The 21,423-nt window shown below is 33.6% G+C and overlaps 1 protein-coding gene across 1 annotated transcript in view; it reads right to left on the bottom strand.

Annotated features, from left to right (window-relative positions):
• Positions 1–21,423, bottom strand: part of COG5 (component of oligomeric golgi complex 5) — a 273,232-nt gene that overhangs the window by 143,454 nt on the left and 108,355 nt on the right. Inside the window, exon 7 of the mRNA XM_045565445.1 lies at positions 5,647–5,777. Within this exon, the coding sequence (XP_045421401.1) occupies positions 5,647–5,777 (131 nt within the window). The remainder of the gene's footprint in view (positions 1–5,646; positions 5,778–21,423) is intronic.

The raw sequence follows: 21,423 nt of genomic DNA, 5'->3' as shown, positions 1-21,423 counted from the left end.
ATTAAATTAGAAAGGATCGTTTTGTTTACAAAGTTTTTATTCTATTTTCATAATAAAATACTGTGGCCCCAAGGAAAAATTTTTTTACTAGTGTGGCAGTCAACGTGTTAAAAACCAAAGTCAAATTTGACAACTGTTAAAATGAATACAATACAATAAAATATCTAAAATACGCTATACTTAGGAATAACTATCCCAGAAAATACTTTCTCTTTTGTATTGAAAGTTGTTGAAGAATTTTAAGTGGTAAATGGACATAATTAGATATTCCTTATATTAAGATCACTCTTCAGACAGTATGACTTTTAAGTGGAAATTAGAGACACTAATTAATAGGAAAGAACTATAGTAATCAGGGTGAGAAAGCTAAGGGTATGAAATGAGAAGACAGAAACATTCAGATTAGACCAGGGGTCAACGAACTATGCCCATGGGACAAATCTGGCCCATCGCTTATTTTTATAAATTAAGTTTTAATAGAACATAGCCAAGCTAATTTACATGTTGTCTATGGCTGCTTTCCTGCTACAAAAGCAGAATTCTATAGTTATGACTGAAACTAAGTGACCCAAAAAGTCTAAACTAATAATTACTATCTGCCTCCTTGAAAAAATTTGCTGGTCCTTAGATTAGCAGATTCCGAAGTTTCCATTAACACAGGAGAAGATACACGTGACAACACTGTTTTTTAATATTCTGAGTTAGAATGTCACTGGAATGTCCACATGGAATAATATAGATGATACCATGAATGAGCTTGCTTTTAACACACATTCTTGATTCCTTTTAGTATGCTTTTTCTGGCAAAGTTCTGATGTATATAGTCCCTAGCTTCGTAAGAGTCAAAAGGCAGAACAGAGGGCATCCATTTTGCTGACCTAGATCATGTTATACAAAAGATGGCTCTGAAGCTTTCAACCGCATTGAAGGATAACAAAAAGAGTGAGCAGTTTCCTGACATGGAAGAAGCAAAACCTGCCCAAGTTGCCCAATTCTGCATCATACAGTATTTTCGTGAAACTCAGATTATGGTCTTTTTCTTGAGCCCTCCCAATGATATCCTATGATAAATCCCTGTCTACTAAAATTTGCTAAAGTAGATTCTGTTCTCTATAAACAAACCTTAACCAATACAGGCATTCTGGTAGGCAGGCAGATATACAGAGCCAACATTCAGAATATAGATCTGGGATGCAGATTGAGATTTGAAGGTTATCAGCAAATGAGAATGTATGATAGGAACATAGGAGATCATCAAAGAAAAGCATTTAGAGTAAAAAGAGGTCAAACATATATAGGAAACACAGTCATTAGGGAAGTAAGCAGAAGTTGTTAAGAACAGGGAAGAAAGCCCAGAGCAATGTCAATAGAAAAAGAAGAAAAATGGGAAAGACTGGGATTAGAGAAACTAAGAGAAGAGGAGGCGTCAAGAAATTAAAATGGTCACCAATGTCAAATATTTGAGATAAGCAAATAATGTCAAGTCTTTTGGGAAATTGAGAGTTCTCTGGAGACTTCCCTGAAAGTAGATTTATTGAAGGCGTGTTAGAAGCCAGAATAGTATAGACTGGGGGACAACATGAAAAGGAGACAGTAAGGGTGGTGGATTCTTCTAAACAGTTTGGTTGTCAAGTCAAGAGACTAGGAAACAGCTACATAAGAAGACATAACTATATAAACAGTTAAAACTGAAGATTCCTTTTCTTTTTAAGTGGGAGAAACTTTAGTATCTTTGTACGCTGCTAACAGAAAGGGAAAGTTTGAAGATTCAGATGAGTCAAAGAGCAAAGTACAGAGCAGGGCAGCTACAGTGGTGTGGAATTTGTCTCTAATAGGAAGGTAAGAGATCTGATGGAGTTGCATCTTTGAGAACGAGGTTGGCAGGAAGTTGAAAAAATTCATGCCTCATAACTTTGATTTTCTTTGTGAGGGGTGAGATAAGCTCATTTTATAACAATAAGAGAAAAGGAATTGGATTAAAGGTTTACAGTGAATAAAGAAAATCTGAAACCATTTGTGAAATGGAAGGGGGAACTACACATAATAAAAAATAATGGGAGCCCAGCTGCATTTCAGAACCATAAATTTTAGTTACATCAATCTTACAGTTGTCTGGTTTTTGTTTGTAAACAGCACTGAGAAACTTAGGCAAAGAAGCAAAATAGGGATACATGTTCAGAGGTCCACACATGGCATTTTGCTGTTCAAGATTAGTAGGAAGGCAACAGGGAAAGACTGTGAGGATATCATCAAAGGCAATCGTGCCTGGTGTCAGACCTACAAAATCAGAAACTTCAGGTGTTACGCTCAGCTATCTGTGTTTTAACAAGTCTTCCCAGCAATTCTGATGCATGTTAAAGCTTAAGAATCACTAAGTCAGGAGAACAGGTGAAGAGACAGATGTTAGATCAACTTAATATAGTAGAGCCTGAGAAGGGGACAGACGTGGTTGACAGAGTAAAAAATCATCAAGTAGTAAAGGCACTGCTGTTCTAGATGAGTTAAAAGATTGATGTTCTAAATGAATAAAAGAATTATAAGCTATAATAGGAACAAGGAAGTGAGAGGGAAGAGAAAATAGGTGTCTACAGTCAAAGAATGACACACTGGAAACTTAGACCAAATGCTAATGAGACAACATCCAAGGCTGATAATGTGAAAAAGATGCTAAAGTATAACAGAAGAGAAGGGCACTAGACTCAATTTTGGGCTAGTGGATGTCAAAGAACTGTGAGCCCAATGTGTGAGAATAACCATCTCCACAGGTACTGATAACAACCAGGATTATGGAATTTGGAATACAGAGAAAACAGTACTGCCTAAGTTGTGGAGACAAGAGAAAAAGGTGTAGGAAATGAAAGCAACCATATGAGGAATAGGACAATATATGTTACAGGAAGTCAATTCCTAGTCTAAAACCTCAAGAAGGTATATAATTTATATAGGATGGAAGGTTACAGAGTCAAACCTTGAGGGCACTTCTTAGGAAGGCAACTGTGTTTCCTTGTTTAATTCAGGGCAAAAAATTTGATTATAGAGCTGTCTTCCCTTCTCTTTCAAGGATCTAAAAAAGTTATTTTCTCTTAGGTAATGTAGAGTAATACTTTATTTTTTTTTTAACAGTATAAGCGTCTATCTATTTATCTTCATAGATAGACCTAGAGTTAAAACATAACTGGCAAAACAACTAAAACTGATCTCTAGTGTTAGAAGTTAAAAAAATGGTTACCTTTGGGGAAGGGGGAGAGAGCAGTAATTATGAGATGGGGGGAAGACCCTCTAGGAGTGATGTAGTGTCCTATTTCTTAACCTAGGTTTTGATTTCTCAGATATGTTCACACTGTGGTATTTCATTCTGTAAACACATTTATGATTTGTTCACTTTTATTATGTATATAATATTCAAAAAATTTTTTAAAGTAATTTATTCAGTTATATTTTTAAAATCACAGCTAGTTAAGAATCAGAAGTCAAGCAAGTACCTTCCTGATTTAGAGACTACTTGAAGAACTAAATATTAATAACATTATTTTTGTCTAATACAAATGTACAAAATGAAATTCCTGATTTAAAGGATATAAAAATAACTCTAAACATTAATAATTATATTTGGGTCCAATACCAATGGAGAAAATATATGGGTGTCATACAAGTGTAGAACTGAGATTTAATTCTAATCGGTTGATTCTAATATATTAATACCTTGGGGTTTCTTGTGATTCAGAAAATTAAGCATCAGGAAAATGATACCTTAGGAAAAATCTCAAGTCAAAAATTTTTTAATTTTATTTTTAATTATTATGGGCATATAATAGTTGTATATATTTATGGGATACGTGTGATGTTTTGATACAGACATACAATGTGTAATGGTCAAATCAGGGTAATTGGTATATCTCCATCACCTCGACCATTTATCATTTCTTTGTGTTAGGAACATTTCAATTTCACTCTTTCAGTTATTTAAAAATATAGAATAAATTATTGTTAACTATAGTCACCCTATTGTGCTTCCAAATACTAGATCTTATTAATTCTATATAACTGTATATTTGTCTCATTAACCATCCCTACTTTATGGTCCCCTTCCTCCCTGCTAACCCTTCATAGCCTCTGGTAACCATCGTTCTCCATTCTCTCTTTCTCCATGAATTCAATTTTTTTTTATTTTTTATTTTTAGCTCCTACTGGAACAGTGAGAACATGCAAAATTTGACTTTCTGTGCTTGGCTTATTTCACTTAACATAATGTCCTCTAGTTCCATCCATGTTGTTGCAAATGATAGGATTTCGTTCTTTTTTATGGCTAATATTCCATTATATATATGTACCAAATTTTCTTTATCCATTCATCTTTTGATGGACACTTAGGTTGATTCCATATCTTGGCTGTTGTGAATAGTGCTGCAATAAACACAGGATTGCAGATACCTCTTCGATATACTGTAACAGAGGGAATGGCTTGAAAAAAACGGCAAAAATATTTTCTGTCTCTTTAAAACATCCCCCACTCCTTTTGGAGAACTAGGACCTGTATCCTTGCCTCAGGCCAGTGGTCAGAGGGGCAGGAAAGTGTCCTTGGTTCTCTGTGCTACAGGAGATGGCTCAGCCCAACTGTCCGGAGGAGGTCCTGGTCACCAGATTGTCTTCAGGGGAGATGGGATGATCAGAATCATCAACTGTGGTTGAACAACAAGAGCCTAGAAGTGAGAATCCTCTCTTTAAAAGCTCTGTATTTCTGCTTACTATTAGGAGGACGCCATTTTAGAAAGGAGTCTCCATCTTCCCCATTTGCTGGCCTTTGCAAACCACTTATCCTTGTTCTTCTGATGTGGCCTGGGGACAAGTGCTGAGCTTTTGGTTACAATACTGGTTTCCTTTCTTTTGAATATATACCCAGTAGAGTTGCTGGATCATATGGGAGTACTATTTTTAGTTCTTAAGGAACCTCATACCGTTCTCCATAGTGGCTGTGCTAATTTACATTCTCAACAACAATGTATGAAAGGTTCCCTTTCTCTACATTCTTTCCAGCATTTATCATTGCCTGTCTTTTGAATAAAAGCCATTTTAACTGGGGTGAGATATCTCATCATAGTTTTGTTTTGCATCTCTCTGATGATTAGTGATGTCGAGCATTCTGTCCTAAACCTGTTGGCCATTTGTATGTCTTTTTTTAAGAAATGTCTACTCAGATCTTTTGCCCATTTTAACTGGATTATTTGCTTATTTCCTATTGAGTCATTTCAGTTTTTTGTATATCTTGGTTATTAATTCCTTGTCAGGTGGGTAGGTTGCAAATATTTTCTCCCATTCTATGGGTTGTTAAAAGGCTTAAAATGAGTAACAGTGCCTTGGACAAAACAAGCAGCTCAACAGATATTAACTAGCTGCCTATCTTCATATGCACATCATATATTTCATGTTATATACATTATACATTAAATATCTTAGGTCTATTTTAGAATTAAACAGATATGTATTAAATAAATTTTCCTTATAAATGCCCTACTTTCCAATTTAAATTGTAGACATACTTGCTCAGTGATAAAATGAAGATATATATTACTTTTTTGAACTTGAAGTCAAATGTTCATCTGTATCATGACATTTTTTATATTAAAAAAGTGGTATGATTTTTATTACCTGAGTCTCCACACCTTGCTCCAGTAGGCGCTTAGCTTGATTTTCCACTTCAAGTCGAGCTCTTGCAATAAAAAGCAGATCATTTTCTATTACTTCAATTCCAGAAAGATCTATTCCTTGAGAAAGATAATCTGTTTTAAAAAACACATACATTTGAATATTTCAATATTGAATAAATATCAAGGTATCAAAATATCATATAATTACTTAAAAGAAATATAGATTTGCTGTTGAATACAGTTCCCTTTCAAACTCCATATTTTAAAAAACATAGTTTCCAAAATGTTTTCTATTTGATAAATAACTTTATTCTGGAGCTAAATGTTCCAGATAAGACAGAAACAGTAAAGGGGGTGGAGAAGAGGACAGGGGATTGACATTTTTTAACAGCAAACTTTGTGGAACAATTTGAATATATTTTGCATGTATAACTTTCACAAAAAATACAACTAAATTTAAAGAGTAAATAGGAAGTCATGAAAAATAATACAAAAATTAACATAAGGTGGCTAGTCAAATAGAAAAAAAGTTCATACCCTCTAAATCAATGATTCTACTTCTGGGAATAAATAATAATCTTAAAAAAAAAACAAAGTGTATTTGGCCAGGAAGTGCAGTTGTAGTGTTATTAATACGTATGTGTATATGCATGTGTATATGTACATATATAATGTACATATGTATGCGTACATACATATGAACATTGTAGATTAGTAAAAACCATTTTGGAAAACAATTTTGGATTATCTAATAATGCTCCATATGAGTATCCCCCATGACCAAAATATTCTATTCCTAGGTGTATATTGGAAGACACATATAAGAATGCTCATAGCAGCAATGTTAAAAACAAAATAAAGCTGAAAACCCAAATAATCATCAACAGAAGAACAGAAAAATAAAATTGTAATGTATTCATTCAAGGTACTACTATAGAGGAGTAAAAACAAAATGACAGGGTTATACATATCAATAGCAATGACTCAATAACATAATGTTAAGGAAAAAGAACACAGCAAGAAATAGTTCGTAGTTTTTAAAAATATGAGACTAAATAATATATTATTTGGGACACATACAAACATTAATAACATTCAGAAAAGTTAGCAGAGATAGATAATACAACATATTTATAATATTCTAATTCTTATTCTTAAGTTTGGTGGGCAGTATTACACCTTAGACATGTTAAAAATGTGTTTTTTGCATTTTTATATTTTTCCATTAAATATAATGTAAATATGAGCCAATGGCGCAGATTATATTATTATTGGACAAGAACATTAGAACAGTTATTATAACTGCATTCCGTATATTCAAAAAAAGAAAACTGAACATGTTAAGTGAAGACATGGATAATAAAGGCACAAATCCAATTCTAGAAGTAAAAGGCACAATATCTGGATGGAATTAACAGCACATGAGACACTGTAGGAAAAACAGACTACATTATCTCAGGAAGAAGAGTTTAATACAAAGATTATTAACTAGTAACTGGATAATCTTTTTTTAAAAAGACCATATTTGCTAAAGAATTTCTGTAAATCAGAAATTTTTAAAGGGGAGAAATCATATAACCCTACAACATAGAGGCAACCACTGCCAAGTGGATCACTGGAATTTCTAGAAGTACGTCTGAGAAATTTATGAATCCCCAAATTCTCAAGTAACACCAAAATAGCATATTTCCTCCCCCTGAAGTTTACGTGAGAAAGAACAGAGAAAGGAAAAACTGATGTACAGGGTCCGGGCAGCTGGCTAAAGTTACTTACCAACAAAAGTGGCTCCCTCCTGCACACCAACTTTGCAAAGAATACCATTCAGATATTTGTCTCAGAAAAATTACAAGCAATCCTGAGAAGTTTCTAAAATATTTAGTATCTTGATTGACCTTAAAAGTAAATGTCTGCTAGTCAGGTACAGTGGCATGTACCTGCAATGCCAGCTACAGGGGAGGCCAAGGTGGGAGGATTGCTTGAGCCCAGGAGTTCATGACCAGCCTGGGCAACACAGCAAGACCCTATCTCCAAAAAGGAAAAAAAAAAAAAAAAAAGAAAAGAAAAAAGTAAATGTTTATTATATTCTTTTTAAATCTACCCATGAGTTGTTTTGTTTTTGTTTTTATTTTAATTATAGTTATTTACAATGCCTTCTTTATTAACTTAATGTTGTATTTACCCACCCTATTATAGTTCTTATAAATATCAATTTTTGACAGCTGCCCAGTATTTCAACAAATGAATGAACTAAAAACTTATTTAACCTTCTCCTTAAGATGGAATATTTGTTACAATAAATAACTACTTTAAACAGCTCTCTATATAAAGATTTTAAATATCTAGAATTATTTCCTTGGGAAAGAATCCAAGACAGAATTATTAGATCAAAGTAACACTTTTAAGTTTCTTAATACTAATTATCAAACTACCTTTCAAAAGGGCTATACCACTTTGTATGTTTTTCCTAGTAATTTGCGGGAGTAATCTAATCATAGACAGCACTGGATATTATCACTGTTTGAATATTTTATATGCTGCTATAAGAAATAAGTTCTTATTGATTATCTAATCTGAATTTTTAGGTGACAAAGCTGCATACTATTTACTAACAATATTTCCTCTTGAGAATCTTTACAAAATTGTTGCTTATCTTTTTCTTAAATTACTTTGTATTAATTATATAATAATACTCACTGTTTGCCTATCATACCTGTTATGAGAATTTTCCCAGTCTGTTGACTTTTAAATTTTTAGTTATTTACTTATATATTATTTCTTGAGGCCATTCTCGGAACACAATCATAAAATTGTGCTATCTAAAAAGCTCCACATTTGATTGTTCCTCATATCCTTGCCTGATTAAGAAATTCAGACTTAAAGCCTTTTTACAAAAGCAAGTATCAGAATATAAAACTGTGGTTTATAGAGGGTTATCTAGAAGACTGATAAACAGTAATCTGGAGAGAAAAGATGCCCTTTTAGAATCCATTCAACAAAAATTTTACCTTTGAAATTAAAATAAATTATATTGCAAAAGTTGGGTCTTTTCTCAACAACCACATTTAAACTCATTCTGAAATTAAATTATATTGCAAAGATTGGGGCTTATCACAACCACCACATTTGAACTGATTCTGAAGTATCAATGTTTGCTACCATATCCGATACTGTATAAAGAACACAGTTACAGGAGAACATCGAGAGAAATTACTTGAAACAAAAACCACAAAATAACACCAAACAACGTGAATGTGGTAAGGGTTATAATACTGATAGAATTAATATATTCAATCAAAAATGAGATTTGAGCTCTACTTACTAATAGTACCAAAAAATAATGTTCCCAGCAATTTTTTTAAAAATTGTTTTAAAGATACACCCATAGACAGACAGACAGACACATACACACACACAAACATACACACACACACACACACACACACACACACACACACACACACGAGTCATGGCTCATTAAAAACAAAATTATATCATTAAGGAAACCTTAGAAAACACACAAGTTAGCATAAAAATCATCCCAAATTCCAAGGACAACTTCATAAACATTTTGATTTTCATTTCATTATTATAACTGTAAATAGTGTTTTATTCTTATATTTGATGTTTTAATCGTATTTATGTAGATATCTTGAATCTGATGACAGAACACACCTATGGGGAAAAACACTTTAAAGAAAAATTTTGATGTACAATTGCAAGGTAATTCCAATAATGTGTAATCTAATTAAAAACAGAATAAAATTATGAAGCAAAAATTTTAAAGTCCTGAGGTATTTGCACAAAAGCAGAAATGATGCTTTATAGAAAATAAAAAATAACATTGGCTTAATATGTGTAAGATTTTAATATGTGATAACCTAAACATAATTAGACAAATAGAAAAATTATCATAAATGTATAAAATCAATCACTGGAAAAAATTTTTAAAGAAGGAATAGAATACTATTCCAACTACTGAGGAAAAATAATTTCTTAACCTTTAAAGAAATAAATGAATTACAAGAAATATTTCACAACCAAATATCTATTTTTTAATGAAAAACAGTAAAAATAAAAACAAAAGAAAAAGAAAATAGAGGAAATATTTGTAGTAAATGAAACAGATAAAGGTATTACCATCAAAAACATGTAAAGAATTTATAGTTTCCAATAGGTAAATAAGCAAAGGATATTAAATAACAATTCATATAAAAGGACAATCTTAAGTTAATGTTTGAAGACCTATTAAACCTTTCTAATAATCTTTGAAATTAATCTTTACATAAAATAAAATAGTAAATATTCATTGAAACATCTTTAAAATCAGTAAAAATATCTTTTAATTAAAAGTTACTTCTTACTAACATTTTAGAGAAGACAGGCACATCCTTCAGAGGCCAAGTATGATGGAAAAAATATTGAACTAAGAATGGGAACATCTGTGCTTAAATCTGCTCAATTTGGGGCCTGGTGCGGTGGCTCACACCTGTAATCCTACCACTCCAGGAGGCCGAGGTGGGGGAATCCTTTGAGCTCAGGAGTTCGAGACCAGCTTGAGCAAGAGCAAGACCCTGTTCTCTACTAAAAATAGAAACAAATTAGCTGGACAACTAAAAATATATACAAAAAATTCCTGTAGTCCCAGCTACTCGGGAGGCTGAGGCAGGAGGTCGCTTGAGCCCAGGAGTGTGAGGTTGCTGTGAGCTAGGCTGACGCCACGGCACTCACTCTAGCCGGGGCAACAGAGCGAGACTCTGTCTCAAAAAAAAAAAAAAAAAAAAAAATCTGCTCAATTCTATCACCTGAGAAAAATCACTTAACCTTTCTGAGACTCGGAAAATGAAGATAAAAAGCCTATCTTGGAAATTAAGCAGGGCTGTATGGCTGAAATGAGCTAATATGCATGAAGTATGTTTATAAACCATAAAAAATTACATATAAATAAGCCATAATTTTCATAATGGGGTATTAGTTGCTAACCCCTGTTGTTTTTATGGAGATAGGGAGAAGACCCTGAAGAATAGATAGGTAATCTTAAGGAATTTAGTATTACAGAAAATAAACACAGGTTAACATTTATACTTTTCTAACCAATTCTTAGTTGATATTACTGCATAAACTATGCACAGAATAGCCTTGGGCTTAAGTAAACTCCTTTAGCTGAATCTTTTTATTTCTATAGTCCAAAGGACTTCTCAGGGCTTGTTGATCTTTCTTATTCTTCAAAGCTTCATGGAAATTTGGCACCAAAAGCCTTACTTCTTTTTTCTGTCTCTCACTACAAGGGGAAGGAAAAAAATATTACTATTAAAAATGGGGATTAGTTTTCCTTTCCTAAACTTTACTCTATGTCTGTTTCAGCAAGCACAAAATATTGCCCGAGGCAAACAGAAAGACAGTGCATCATGTATCTGTTCCTCTGGGCACAGTTTTTCCTTTTTTCCTAACTGTGGTATTGTTGATATGACATTATGGTTTAAAAACATGGATTTAAACAAAATCTTTTTTATTCACAGAAAGATATTTCAGGTGCTTTATTTAGTGCCTACCTTGTAATAAGTACCTAGTCAGAAATAAAAGTCAATATCTCTCTCTAGATGCACTGAATAAAATCAGCAAGGATACAGAAAAAATGAACACCACTATAAACAAAGGATCTAACTGACACCTTACAGAGTACTTCACCCAACAAAAACAATACAAATTCTGTTCAACTTCACATGGAACATTAACCAACATAGGCTATGTCCTCGGCCATAAAATAAACTTTATAAAATTAAAAAAACTGAAATCATACAAAGTATGCTCTTTGATCATAATAGAATCAAACTAGAAAATTTTCTAAACTTTGCAGATTAACACATTTTCAAGTAATGGATCACAAAGGATATCTAAGGAAATTTTTTTTTAAATATTGAATTGAATGAAAATTAAAATACAACATCAAAATCTGTGTGATGCAACCATAGCAGCAGTTAAAGGGAATTTATTAATAACAACAGTAGATGTACTTTTAGAAAAAAATGTTATTACAAAACGAAAGGTCTCAAATCAGTAATGCAAACTCCTGCCTCAAGAAACTAGAAAAAGTAAAATAAACCCAGTAAGATGAGAGCTAACAAAAAGAAATCAATGAAATTGAAAACAGAAAAAGAGAAAATCAATCAAACCAAAAAGTTAATTCTTTGAAAATCTCAATAAAATTGACAAACCGTTAGTAAGGCCAAAAAAGAGCAAAAGGAGGAAGACAAATTACCAGTATCAGTAATGAAAGAGGATACCACTACAGATAGACCTTACAGGCATTAAAAGATAGAATACTATGAATAGCTGAACAACTTAGAAATACTACCAGAACTCATACAAGATGATCTGAATAGATCTTTAACTATTAAGGAAATTGAATTTGTAGTTTAAAACATTCAGAATAAAAACTCTACAGGCCCAGATGTTTTCACCATCTTTAAAGCAAGAAATCAATTCTACACAATGAAAGAAGAGAGACCACTGCCCAAAACTAGGAGGGGAAAAAAAAATAGTACAGAACATTATACCTCTAGAGATAGACACAAAAATCTTCAGAATACTAGCAAATCTGATTACCCTGATACAAAAACCAAAGACATTACCACCTCCCCCAAAAAGGCTACAAAGTAATCTCCCTCAAGAACATACATGCAAAAGTTCATCAACAATGTATCAGCAAACATAATCTTGCAATACATAAAAATAATAATACACTATAACCACAGGGAATATCTTCTTGGCATGTAGGGAAGATAAATATTGATAATTTAAAGATGTTTCACTATAAACCCCAAAGCAACAAATAAAAATACGAGTTTAGAGCTAATGAGTCAACAAATGAGATAAAATACAATCATAAAAAATACTCAGTCTAAAAGAATGTAGAAAAAGAGAAGCAATGAACAGATGATTATAGATAGAAAGGAAATTCTAGAAAATGCAAGCTAGAATGTAGGTCAGTTCCCTGGGGACTGGAGAGGATTTTTGGAGAAGGGTGGGAGGGAGGCCTCACATGGAAACTTTTGGGAGTGATGAGTATGTTTATTATTTTGATTGTGTTGATGGTTTCTCAGGCATATAACGATGTCAAAATTTATCAAGCTGCACACTTTAAACAAGTGCAGGTTATTGCATATCAATTATACCTAAATAAGGCTTTTAAAAAAGAGAAAAACTGCAACAGAAATACATCAAACAGAACTACAGGGTTTATTCAACAACAACAAAAAAATCATTTTCCCTCTTTGCTATACTTATGAAAGACATCAAGGAGGATCTGTATGACTTTGATTTTCTCTATCAAATAGCCATTTAAATGCCTCCTATGTGCTAGGCACTGTCTAAACAAAGAAACCGACATCAATCCTACATTTACATTACAGCTTTGTTAACAAACTAGAAAACAGAATTATAAACCAGGCAGTCCCCCATCCAAAAAGTTGAACAATACACTTATACATTAAAAGGCTGTGTTCCCAAAGAGCTAAAATATTCATATAATTCTTAGTTATGGAAACTGGAGGAACTGCTTCTCTCAGGTCCAGCCATTCCAAAAGCTTAGTGGACACTGACTCTGCAATATATTAATAGGTATTATGATAACTTCAGGAAATGCTGGGTTAAACACAAAATAAAGCAGACCTCTTTACTACAGTATTCCTTAGAAACATCACTGTACATGGTAAACATCCAAAATAGGAAGATAAAATAAAACATTTCCCAAATCTATTTATCCACAGGATACCATCCATCCCTTGCTTTTTTCATCTCAGATTTCAGAAGGACTATCATGCAGGGAATATCTTTAAAAAAAACACAGCAATTATGCTATACTGGTTTAGATGCAATATGAAAAGAAACAAAGTCCACATAAATCCACTGATAGAAGTCCTTTTTTACTCCTTTAAAAATCAGGTCAATAAAGGATCTTATTTTACAATATAAAGTACTCTGACAAATAATAATATAAATAAATCATATGTTTACAATACAGACATAAAAGATAAGGAAAATATGTATCTATATATATCTTATTCTCTATGAATAGTACCCATCATATACAAACACCTATAACTATAGAATCTTCATATATGTATATATATGTGAGTTACCGTAACAATTTCCAGCCACATTTTTATTCTATATCTGAATTTTACTTAAAAAAGTAAGTATTATATGGCTATATGAAAATCACATATCCACACTCTGAAGAGTCCTTACTAATGAAGAAATAACATGCAAGTTATTAGCAATAATTACTAAGGTTTATAAAATTTAAGGGCTTAATGTTAACTCTGAGAATATTTACTCTCTAATCCATACATTATAGATGTAAGGCATTAATACAAAAGGTTAGAAGAATTATATGGAGATATAATACAACTAGTTATCAGAAATAACAATTACAATAGTAACTAACACTCACACAGTGTTTACTATGTATTATGGGTTGAAATGTGTCCCCCTAAAGTTGAAGTCCTAATCCCCAGTACCTCAGAATGTGACACACGGTCATTTTAGACATAGTTAAGATGAAGCCCCTAATCCAATATAACCGGTGTCCTTCTAAAAAGGAAAAATTTGGACAAAGATAGCCACACATGGAGAATGCCATGTGAAGGTAAAGGCAGAGATTGGGGTAGTGGTTCCACAAGCCAAAGAACTCCAAAAGACGGCCAGCGAATCACCGGAAGCAAGGGGAGAGGCATGGAACACATTCTCCCTTACAGGCCTCAGAAGGAAGCAACCCTACTAGTATCTTGATTTGGGGCTTCTAGCCTCCAGAATTATGAGACAACAAAATTCTATTATTTAAGCCATGTAGTTCATGGTACTTTGTTATAGCAGCTCTAGCAAACTAACACACTACATGTCTAGACACTGTTGTAAGAACCTGTAAGAACTCATTTAATACTCACAACTCTTTAGTTAGGTATTTTTATCTGTTCCACTTTCCAGATGGTAAGACTGAGGCACAGAGCAATTAATTAACTTGCCCAGGTCACAATTACTAAGTGCTAAAGGTAGGATCTGGGAAGTGGCACAGATAGTGTTTGTCTTAGTTTGAGCTGCTATAACAAAGTACTATAAAACTGGGTGGCTTATAAACAACAGAAATTTATTTCTTACAGCTCTGGAGGCTGGAAGTCTGAGATCAGGGTACCAGCACGGTCAGGTTCTCGTGAGGGCCCTCTTCCAGGTTACAGACTTGTATCCTCACATGATGGAAAGTCAGCAAGAAACTCTCTGGGGTCCCTTTTATAAGGGACTAATACCACCTATGAGGGCTCCAAAGGCCCAACCTCCTAACACCATCACATTAGGGGATTAGGATTTCAACATGTGACTGCTGTGGGGGACACAAACATTCAGGCCATCAAAGTGTTGCTGCTAAAACAGCCCCACCGGATAGCTCTGTGTATCAACTGTCTGGGGCGTTCCTGGCTGTTCTACATCAAAGTTTGATTCTGTGGACATCTAAAGCTTGGTTCTCTACACATACTCTAAAATCTTCTAATAAATCCTTCCTACTTAAACTAGGTGTAGTAGATTCAGTTGGCCTCAACTAGGAACCCAGATTGATACATAAGAAAATCTCTAGTCAGAAACTGAGGAAAGCTGAAATACTTACAGAAGCAGACAGTGGTTGTAGGCTCTGAAAAATACCCAAGTGACCTCTAACTACTACTTGTTATATGGATTTTGAATTTTTCACATGGCAGTGAAGGGCCTAACAAGCTGCCTGGCCACAAAAATCAATTCCTCTGGTCTTAAAATAGGTTCATCTATTCTGATATTCTGACCATAAACACTTATGGCCTCTTTCCAAAAGGAAGGGTATATACATAGACCACACTTGAGTCCAACTGAGGAGTGAAGGTCTTGAGGTAAGAAAAATAAACTACCATAGACTGCAAGAGAGATAACTAGAGATAAGTAGTTAAGGTTTGGATTTTCCTATACATCAAAATTTACAATAGCCTATGCTTAATCATTCCTTCTTTCTCTTATTGTTCATTGCTCTTCATTAAATTTACTTCATGTTAACTCTCTGTGAAAACACTATACTCACAAATTATTTCACAATTTGAGAATTAAATATATTTTAAGACAAAAATATATACTCTTCTGTTATGGGTTGAAATGTGTTATGCAAAAAAGATAAGTTGAATTCTTAACCCCCAAAACTTGTAAAATGTGACCTTATTGGAAAGAGGGTCTTTCCAGGTATAATCCTTAAGATAAAGTCATATTGGATTAGGGTGGGCCCTAATCCAATGACTGGCACCTTCGTAAGACACCTTATAAGGGACATTTGGAGACAGACACAGAAAGAAGACCATGTGAAGACAGAAGAGATTGGAATGGCTCACCTATAAACCAATGAACACCAAGAATTGACATAGCCACCAAAAACTAGAGAAGGCAAAGAAAGATTCCTCCCCTAGAGCCTTCAGAGAGAGCATGGCCCTGCCAACACCTTTATTTCAGACTTCTAGCCTCCAAAACTGTGTGAGAATAATTTTCTGTTGTTTTAAGGCACTCAGTTTGTGGTATAACGTGTCAGTTACCCTCCATAACAGCTCTGTAGCCCTAGGAAACTAAAACGCCTTCTCATGTATTCATTTTTTCCATCTTCAATCAATGCCCAATTTTGGCCTGAAGCTATAGACCAAATGAGTTAATTGAGAATTGGAGTCAATAAAGTTTCCACATGCAGAGCAGCTGCAGGATGAGCTATTTAATCTTCAATACAACATTCACTGGCACATTACCAGCAAGTTTCCATATTCTCTCAACTTAAGAGCTCTTGAGCTACTGAATACAATTTTCACAATGAATACACTTGAGGAGTTAGGTAAGCGAAACAAAAACTATATGAGCTTAAAGCACAGGCATCAGCTATTTTGCTAAATAAAATGGAAGTCACCATGTCTGTTCCACCATTAGCATTTCTTGCCTGTCTGCTCTTTATTAAAAAAAAAAATCCAAGAATTAGTGCATGACAAACCAATTGTACAATGAAAGATACTAAATAACAGAATATTACTAAGAGTACCATTCAAAATTTTGCCTAAAATATTTTGGCTGACCCTTATTATAGAGAATGTTTATGGAATAACAATGCTTCAGTTAACCTTTCAGAGGAATTAAATAAACTGTGATCTTAGATGAGTAGCATCATATGAATGTGATAGCTCAGAATGAGTGGAATGTTATATGTCTTTTCAATTTAGTCATTCTTGAGAGTGTAAAGTAGTATATATCATTGTGGTTCTGATTTGCATTTTCCTAATGACTAATGATATTAACCATCTTTTCTTGTGCTCATTGGCCATTTGTATATCTTCTTTGAAGAAATGTCTATTCAAGTCCTTTGCCCCCTGTTTTTAAAAAAAATAAAAACAAAAAATGTCTCACTAGGTTGACCAGGCTGGCTTCAAACTCCAGGCTCAAGTAATCTTCCTGTGTCAGCCTTCTGAGTAGTTGGAACTACTGGACCATGCCCTGCATTTGCCAATTTTTTAGTTGGATTATTTGTCTCTTTAAATTTTGAGTTGTAAGAGTTCTTTATATATTTTGCACAGAAGTACCTTGTATCAGATACATGATTTACAAATATCTTTTCCCACTCTGTGGGTTGCTTTTTCATTTAGTTTATAGTGTCTTTTGATATACAAAAGATTTTAATTTTGATGAAGTATAATTTATGTCATTTTTCTTTTGTCACTTATGCTTTTGGTGTCATATCTAAGAAACCAAGATCACAATAATTTACATTTTCTTCTAATAGATTTTTGAGTTTTAGATCTTTAGGTCTATGATACATCTTGAGTTCCTTTTTAGCATGGTGTGAAGAAGTGATACATATTTATTTTTTTTCATGTGGATACCAGTTGTCCTAGCATCATTTGTTGAAAAGACTATTCATCATCAATTGAATTGTCTTTACACCCTTGTTAAAAAATCAATTGACTGTAATAGCCACATGCAGAAGAATGAAGCAGGACCATATATATCTCACCACATACAAAAATGAATTCAATAGGGATTAAAGACTTAAATGTAAGGCACGAAACCATAAAAATTCTAGAAGAAAAAACATAGGTAAAACTCTTCTAGACATAGGTCTAGGCAAAGAATTTATGACTAAGACCCCAAAGGCAAATATAGTACCAACGAAAATAAATAAATGGGACTTGATTAAATTAAAAAGCTTCTGCATAGCAAGGGAAATACTCAATAAACAGGCAACCCAAAGAATGAGAGAAAAAAATCATAAACTATACATCCAACAAAGGTCTAGTATCCAGAATCTATTAAAAACTCAAACAAAACAGCAAGAAAAAAACAAACGATCCCATCAAAAAGTAGGCAAAAGACATGAACATAATTTTTTCAAAAGAAAATAGACAAATGGCCAACAAACATATGAAAAAAATGTTCAACATCACTAATCATCAGGAAAATGCAAATTAAAACCACAATAAAATACCACCTTCCCCCTGCTAGAATGGTCATTATTAAAAAGTAAAAAACTAACAGATGTTGGCATGGATACAGAGAAAAAGGAATGCTTATATACTATTGGTAGGACTGCAAATTAATACAACCATTATGGAAAACAGTATGGAGATTCCTCAAAGAGCTAAAAGTAGACCCACCATTTAATCCAGCAATCCCACTGCTGGATATCTACTCAAAAGAAAAGAAATCACTGCACCAAAATGTTTATTGCACTTAAATGTTTATTGCACTTAAATGTTTATTGCAGCACAATTCACAATTGCAAAGATGTGGAATAAACCCAAGTGCCCATCAATTCATGAATGGACAAAGAAAATGTGGTGTGTGTATACATACACTATGGAGCACTACTCAGCCATAAAAATGAAATAATGTCATTTGCAGCAACTTCGATGGAACTGAAGACCATTATCCTAAGTACAGTATCTCAGGAATGGAAAAACAAACAGCACATGTTCTCAATAAACAATGAGCACACACAGGCACAGAAGACAAAAAGGACATTAGAAACTAATAAGAGGGGAAGGTGGGAAGGGGGTGAAGGATAAAAACTTACCTATGGGGGTACAATGAACACTGTTCTGATAGCAAGCATACTGAAAGCCCTGACTTCAACATTATACAGTCTATTCATATAACAAAAATGATTGTACACCCTTAATATTTTGAAAATTAAAAAAAGTCAATTGACTATAAATATGAGAGTTTATTTCTGGACTCTCAGTTCCACTGATCTGTATCTCTATCCTTATGCCAGTACCAGACTGTATTAATTACTGTAGCTCTATAGAAAGTTTTGAAATCAGTTAAGTATAAGTCCTCTAGCTTTGTTCTTTTTCAAGTTTATTTTGCCTATTCTTTTTCAAATTTGTTTTAGCTATTCTGGGTTGCTTGCGACTCAGTAAGAATTTTAGGATGATCTTAACAATTTCTGCAAGAAATACCGATTTGGATTCTGATAGGGATTGCATTGAATCTACAGATCAATTTGGGAAATGCTGCCATCTGTGCTAGGCAGAATAATGGTACTCCAAAGATGTCCACATCCTGATCCTTATAATTTGTAAAACGCTATCTTACATGCTAAAAGGGACAGTGCAGATGTGATTAAGGCTCCTAAGATAGGGAGGTATCCTGGATTACCTGGGCAGGCCCTAGTGTAATCACAAGTGTTCTTATAAAATGGAGGCAGTGGGAGATTTGATTACAGAAAAAAGCAATGTGAGAAGGGAGGCAGGAGAAGAGGTAATTTGATGCAGAGCCATGAACCAAGGAACGAAGAGAACACAGCCTCCAGAAGCTGGAAAAGGTAAGGAAATGTATTCTACCTTAGGGCCTCCAGAAGGAATCAGCCCTGCTAACACTTTGATTTTAGTCCCTTAAAACTCATTTCAGAATTGTAAAAGAATAAATCTGTGTTGTTTAAAGCCACCAAATTTGTGGTAATTTGTTACTGCAACTGTAGTAAACGAATACACCTAATATAGCCTAAGTGTTTTTGCACATAATAAGAGTTCAATATAAATGTAGCAAAAACTAATAAAAATGAAAGAAATAAAAAAATCCATAATTATATTTAAATATTTATATATACTTTTATCAATAAATGATAGAAAATTAGTAAGGATATCTATAGAGAGAGATAACGTAAACATGGCAACATTTTTACAACTGGTAAATGTAGGTTATGGGTACAGGGTATTCATTTTGCTATTCTTTCAACTTTTCTCAAGTTTGAAATCTCTTAAAATAAAAAGAGAAAAAAAGTCACTTAAATTCAAAGAATATAATACACGAAAGATGGTCTATTTTTTATCTGGGGCATCAAACTCTCATCATCTTATTATCAAGCATTATTACTTACTAGAAAGATCTCATCATTGGCTACCCTGATTTTTAAATGAAGGTCAGCCTGCAAATATAGAGCCTAAAGAACCATTATTTTAGACAGGAATTTTTGTGGGGTTTTAAAAAATGTATTACAAAAATGTCATAAAAAAAGAAAGAATGATATTATGGGCCACTTGTATCCATTACTAAGTTTCAACAACTACAACAACTATCATCATTTTGCCAATCTTACTTTGTCTATACCCCACCTCATTTGTTTGAATGTTTCAGTATAAGCATTAAATCTTAAGTACAAAAAGAATCATCAAGGCCAGGCACTGATGGCTCACACCTGTAATCCCAGCACTTTGGGAGGCTGAGGAGGGAGGATTGCTTGAGGCCAAGAGTTTGAGACTAGCCTGAGCAAGAGTGAGACTCCGTTTCTACTAAAAATAGAAAAATTAGCTTGGTGTGGTAGCACACGCCTGTAGGCCCAGCTACTTGGGAAGCTGAAGCAGGAGGATCACTTGAGCACAGGAGTTGGAGGTTGCTGTGACCTAGGCTGACGCCACAGTACTCTATCGAGGGTGACAAAACAAAGACGCTGGCTCAAAAAAAAGAATCATCAAAGAGAATATGTCAAGTGAAAAAAACACAATATTCTATAAAAATAACTGTTTTGTAGTGAACTGAAGTTGAAAAATTAACACAGGGGAGGTCGGACAAAATACTGCTAGGTTAAAATAAAATTTAAGCTGATAAAATGTTAGGCTGGAAAACATTTTGGCAATGCAAGAGTAACTGATATACCAAAAAAAAGGGAGAGGGGAATCAAAAGATGGAACCACTTAATCCTCTGAGGATTTTAGGATACTTAGGGATCTTAGGATACTTTAACAATATTATCTGAGTACAGCCCAGAGGCAAACACAGTAACATACTCAAAGGCAATAGTTTCAGTGTAAGCATCTCAGTTAACCAAAGGTTACCACCAATAAAAAGCCAGTACCTTGTAAGAAAAGCTGTCTCTCCGAGAAAATAAATTCTTTTCCAAAGTCATGTTCTACTTATAATACATATATTCTACCTTACAAAAAAAGTTTCTATTTTTTCTATTCAATATAGTACTGGAAGTCCTAGCCAGAACAATTAGGCAAGAAAAGAAATCAAAAGCATCCAAATTGGAAAGGAAGAAGTAAAATTATCTCTGTTCACAGATGATATGATCTTCTATGTAAGAAATCCTACAGATTCCATACACACACACACACACACACCAAAAAAAAAAAAAACTATAAGAGAGAATAAATGAATTCAGCAAACTTGCACTCAAACAATGAACAATACAAAAAGGAAATTAAGAAAACAATCCAAATTACAATAGCATCAAAAA

Source organism: Lemur catta, chromosome 11 (assembly GCF_020740605.2).
Source record: "Lemur catta isolate mLemCat1 chromosome 11, mLemCat1.pri, whole genome shotgun sequence".
NCBI lineage: Eukaryota > Metazoa > Chordata > Mammalia > Primates > Lemuridae > Lemur > Lemur catta.
The sequence above is the reverse complement of the archived record's forward strand: the minus strand, read 5'-3'. Positions and strand labels throughout refer to the sequence as shown.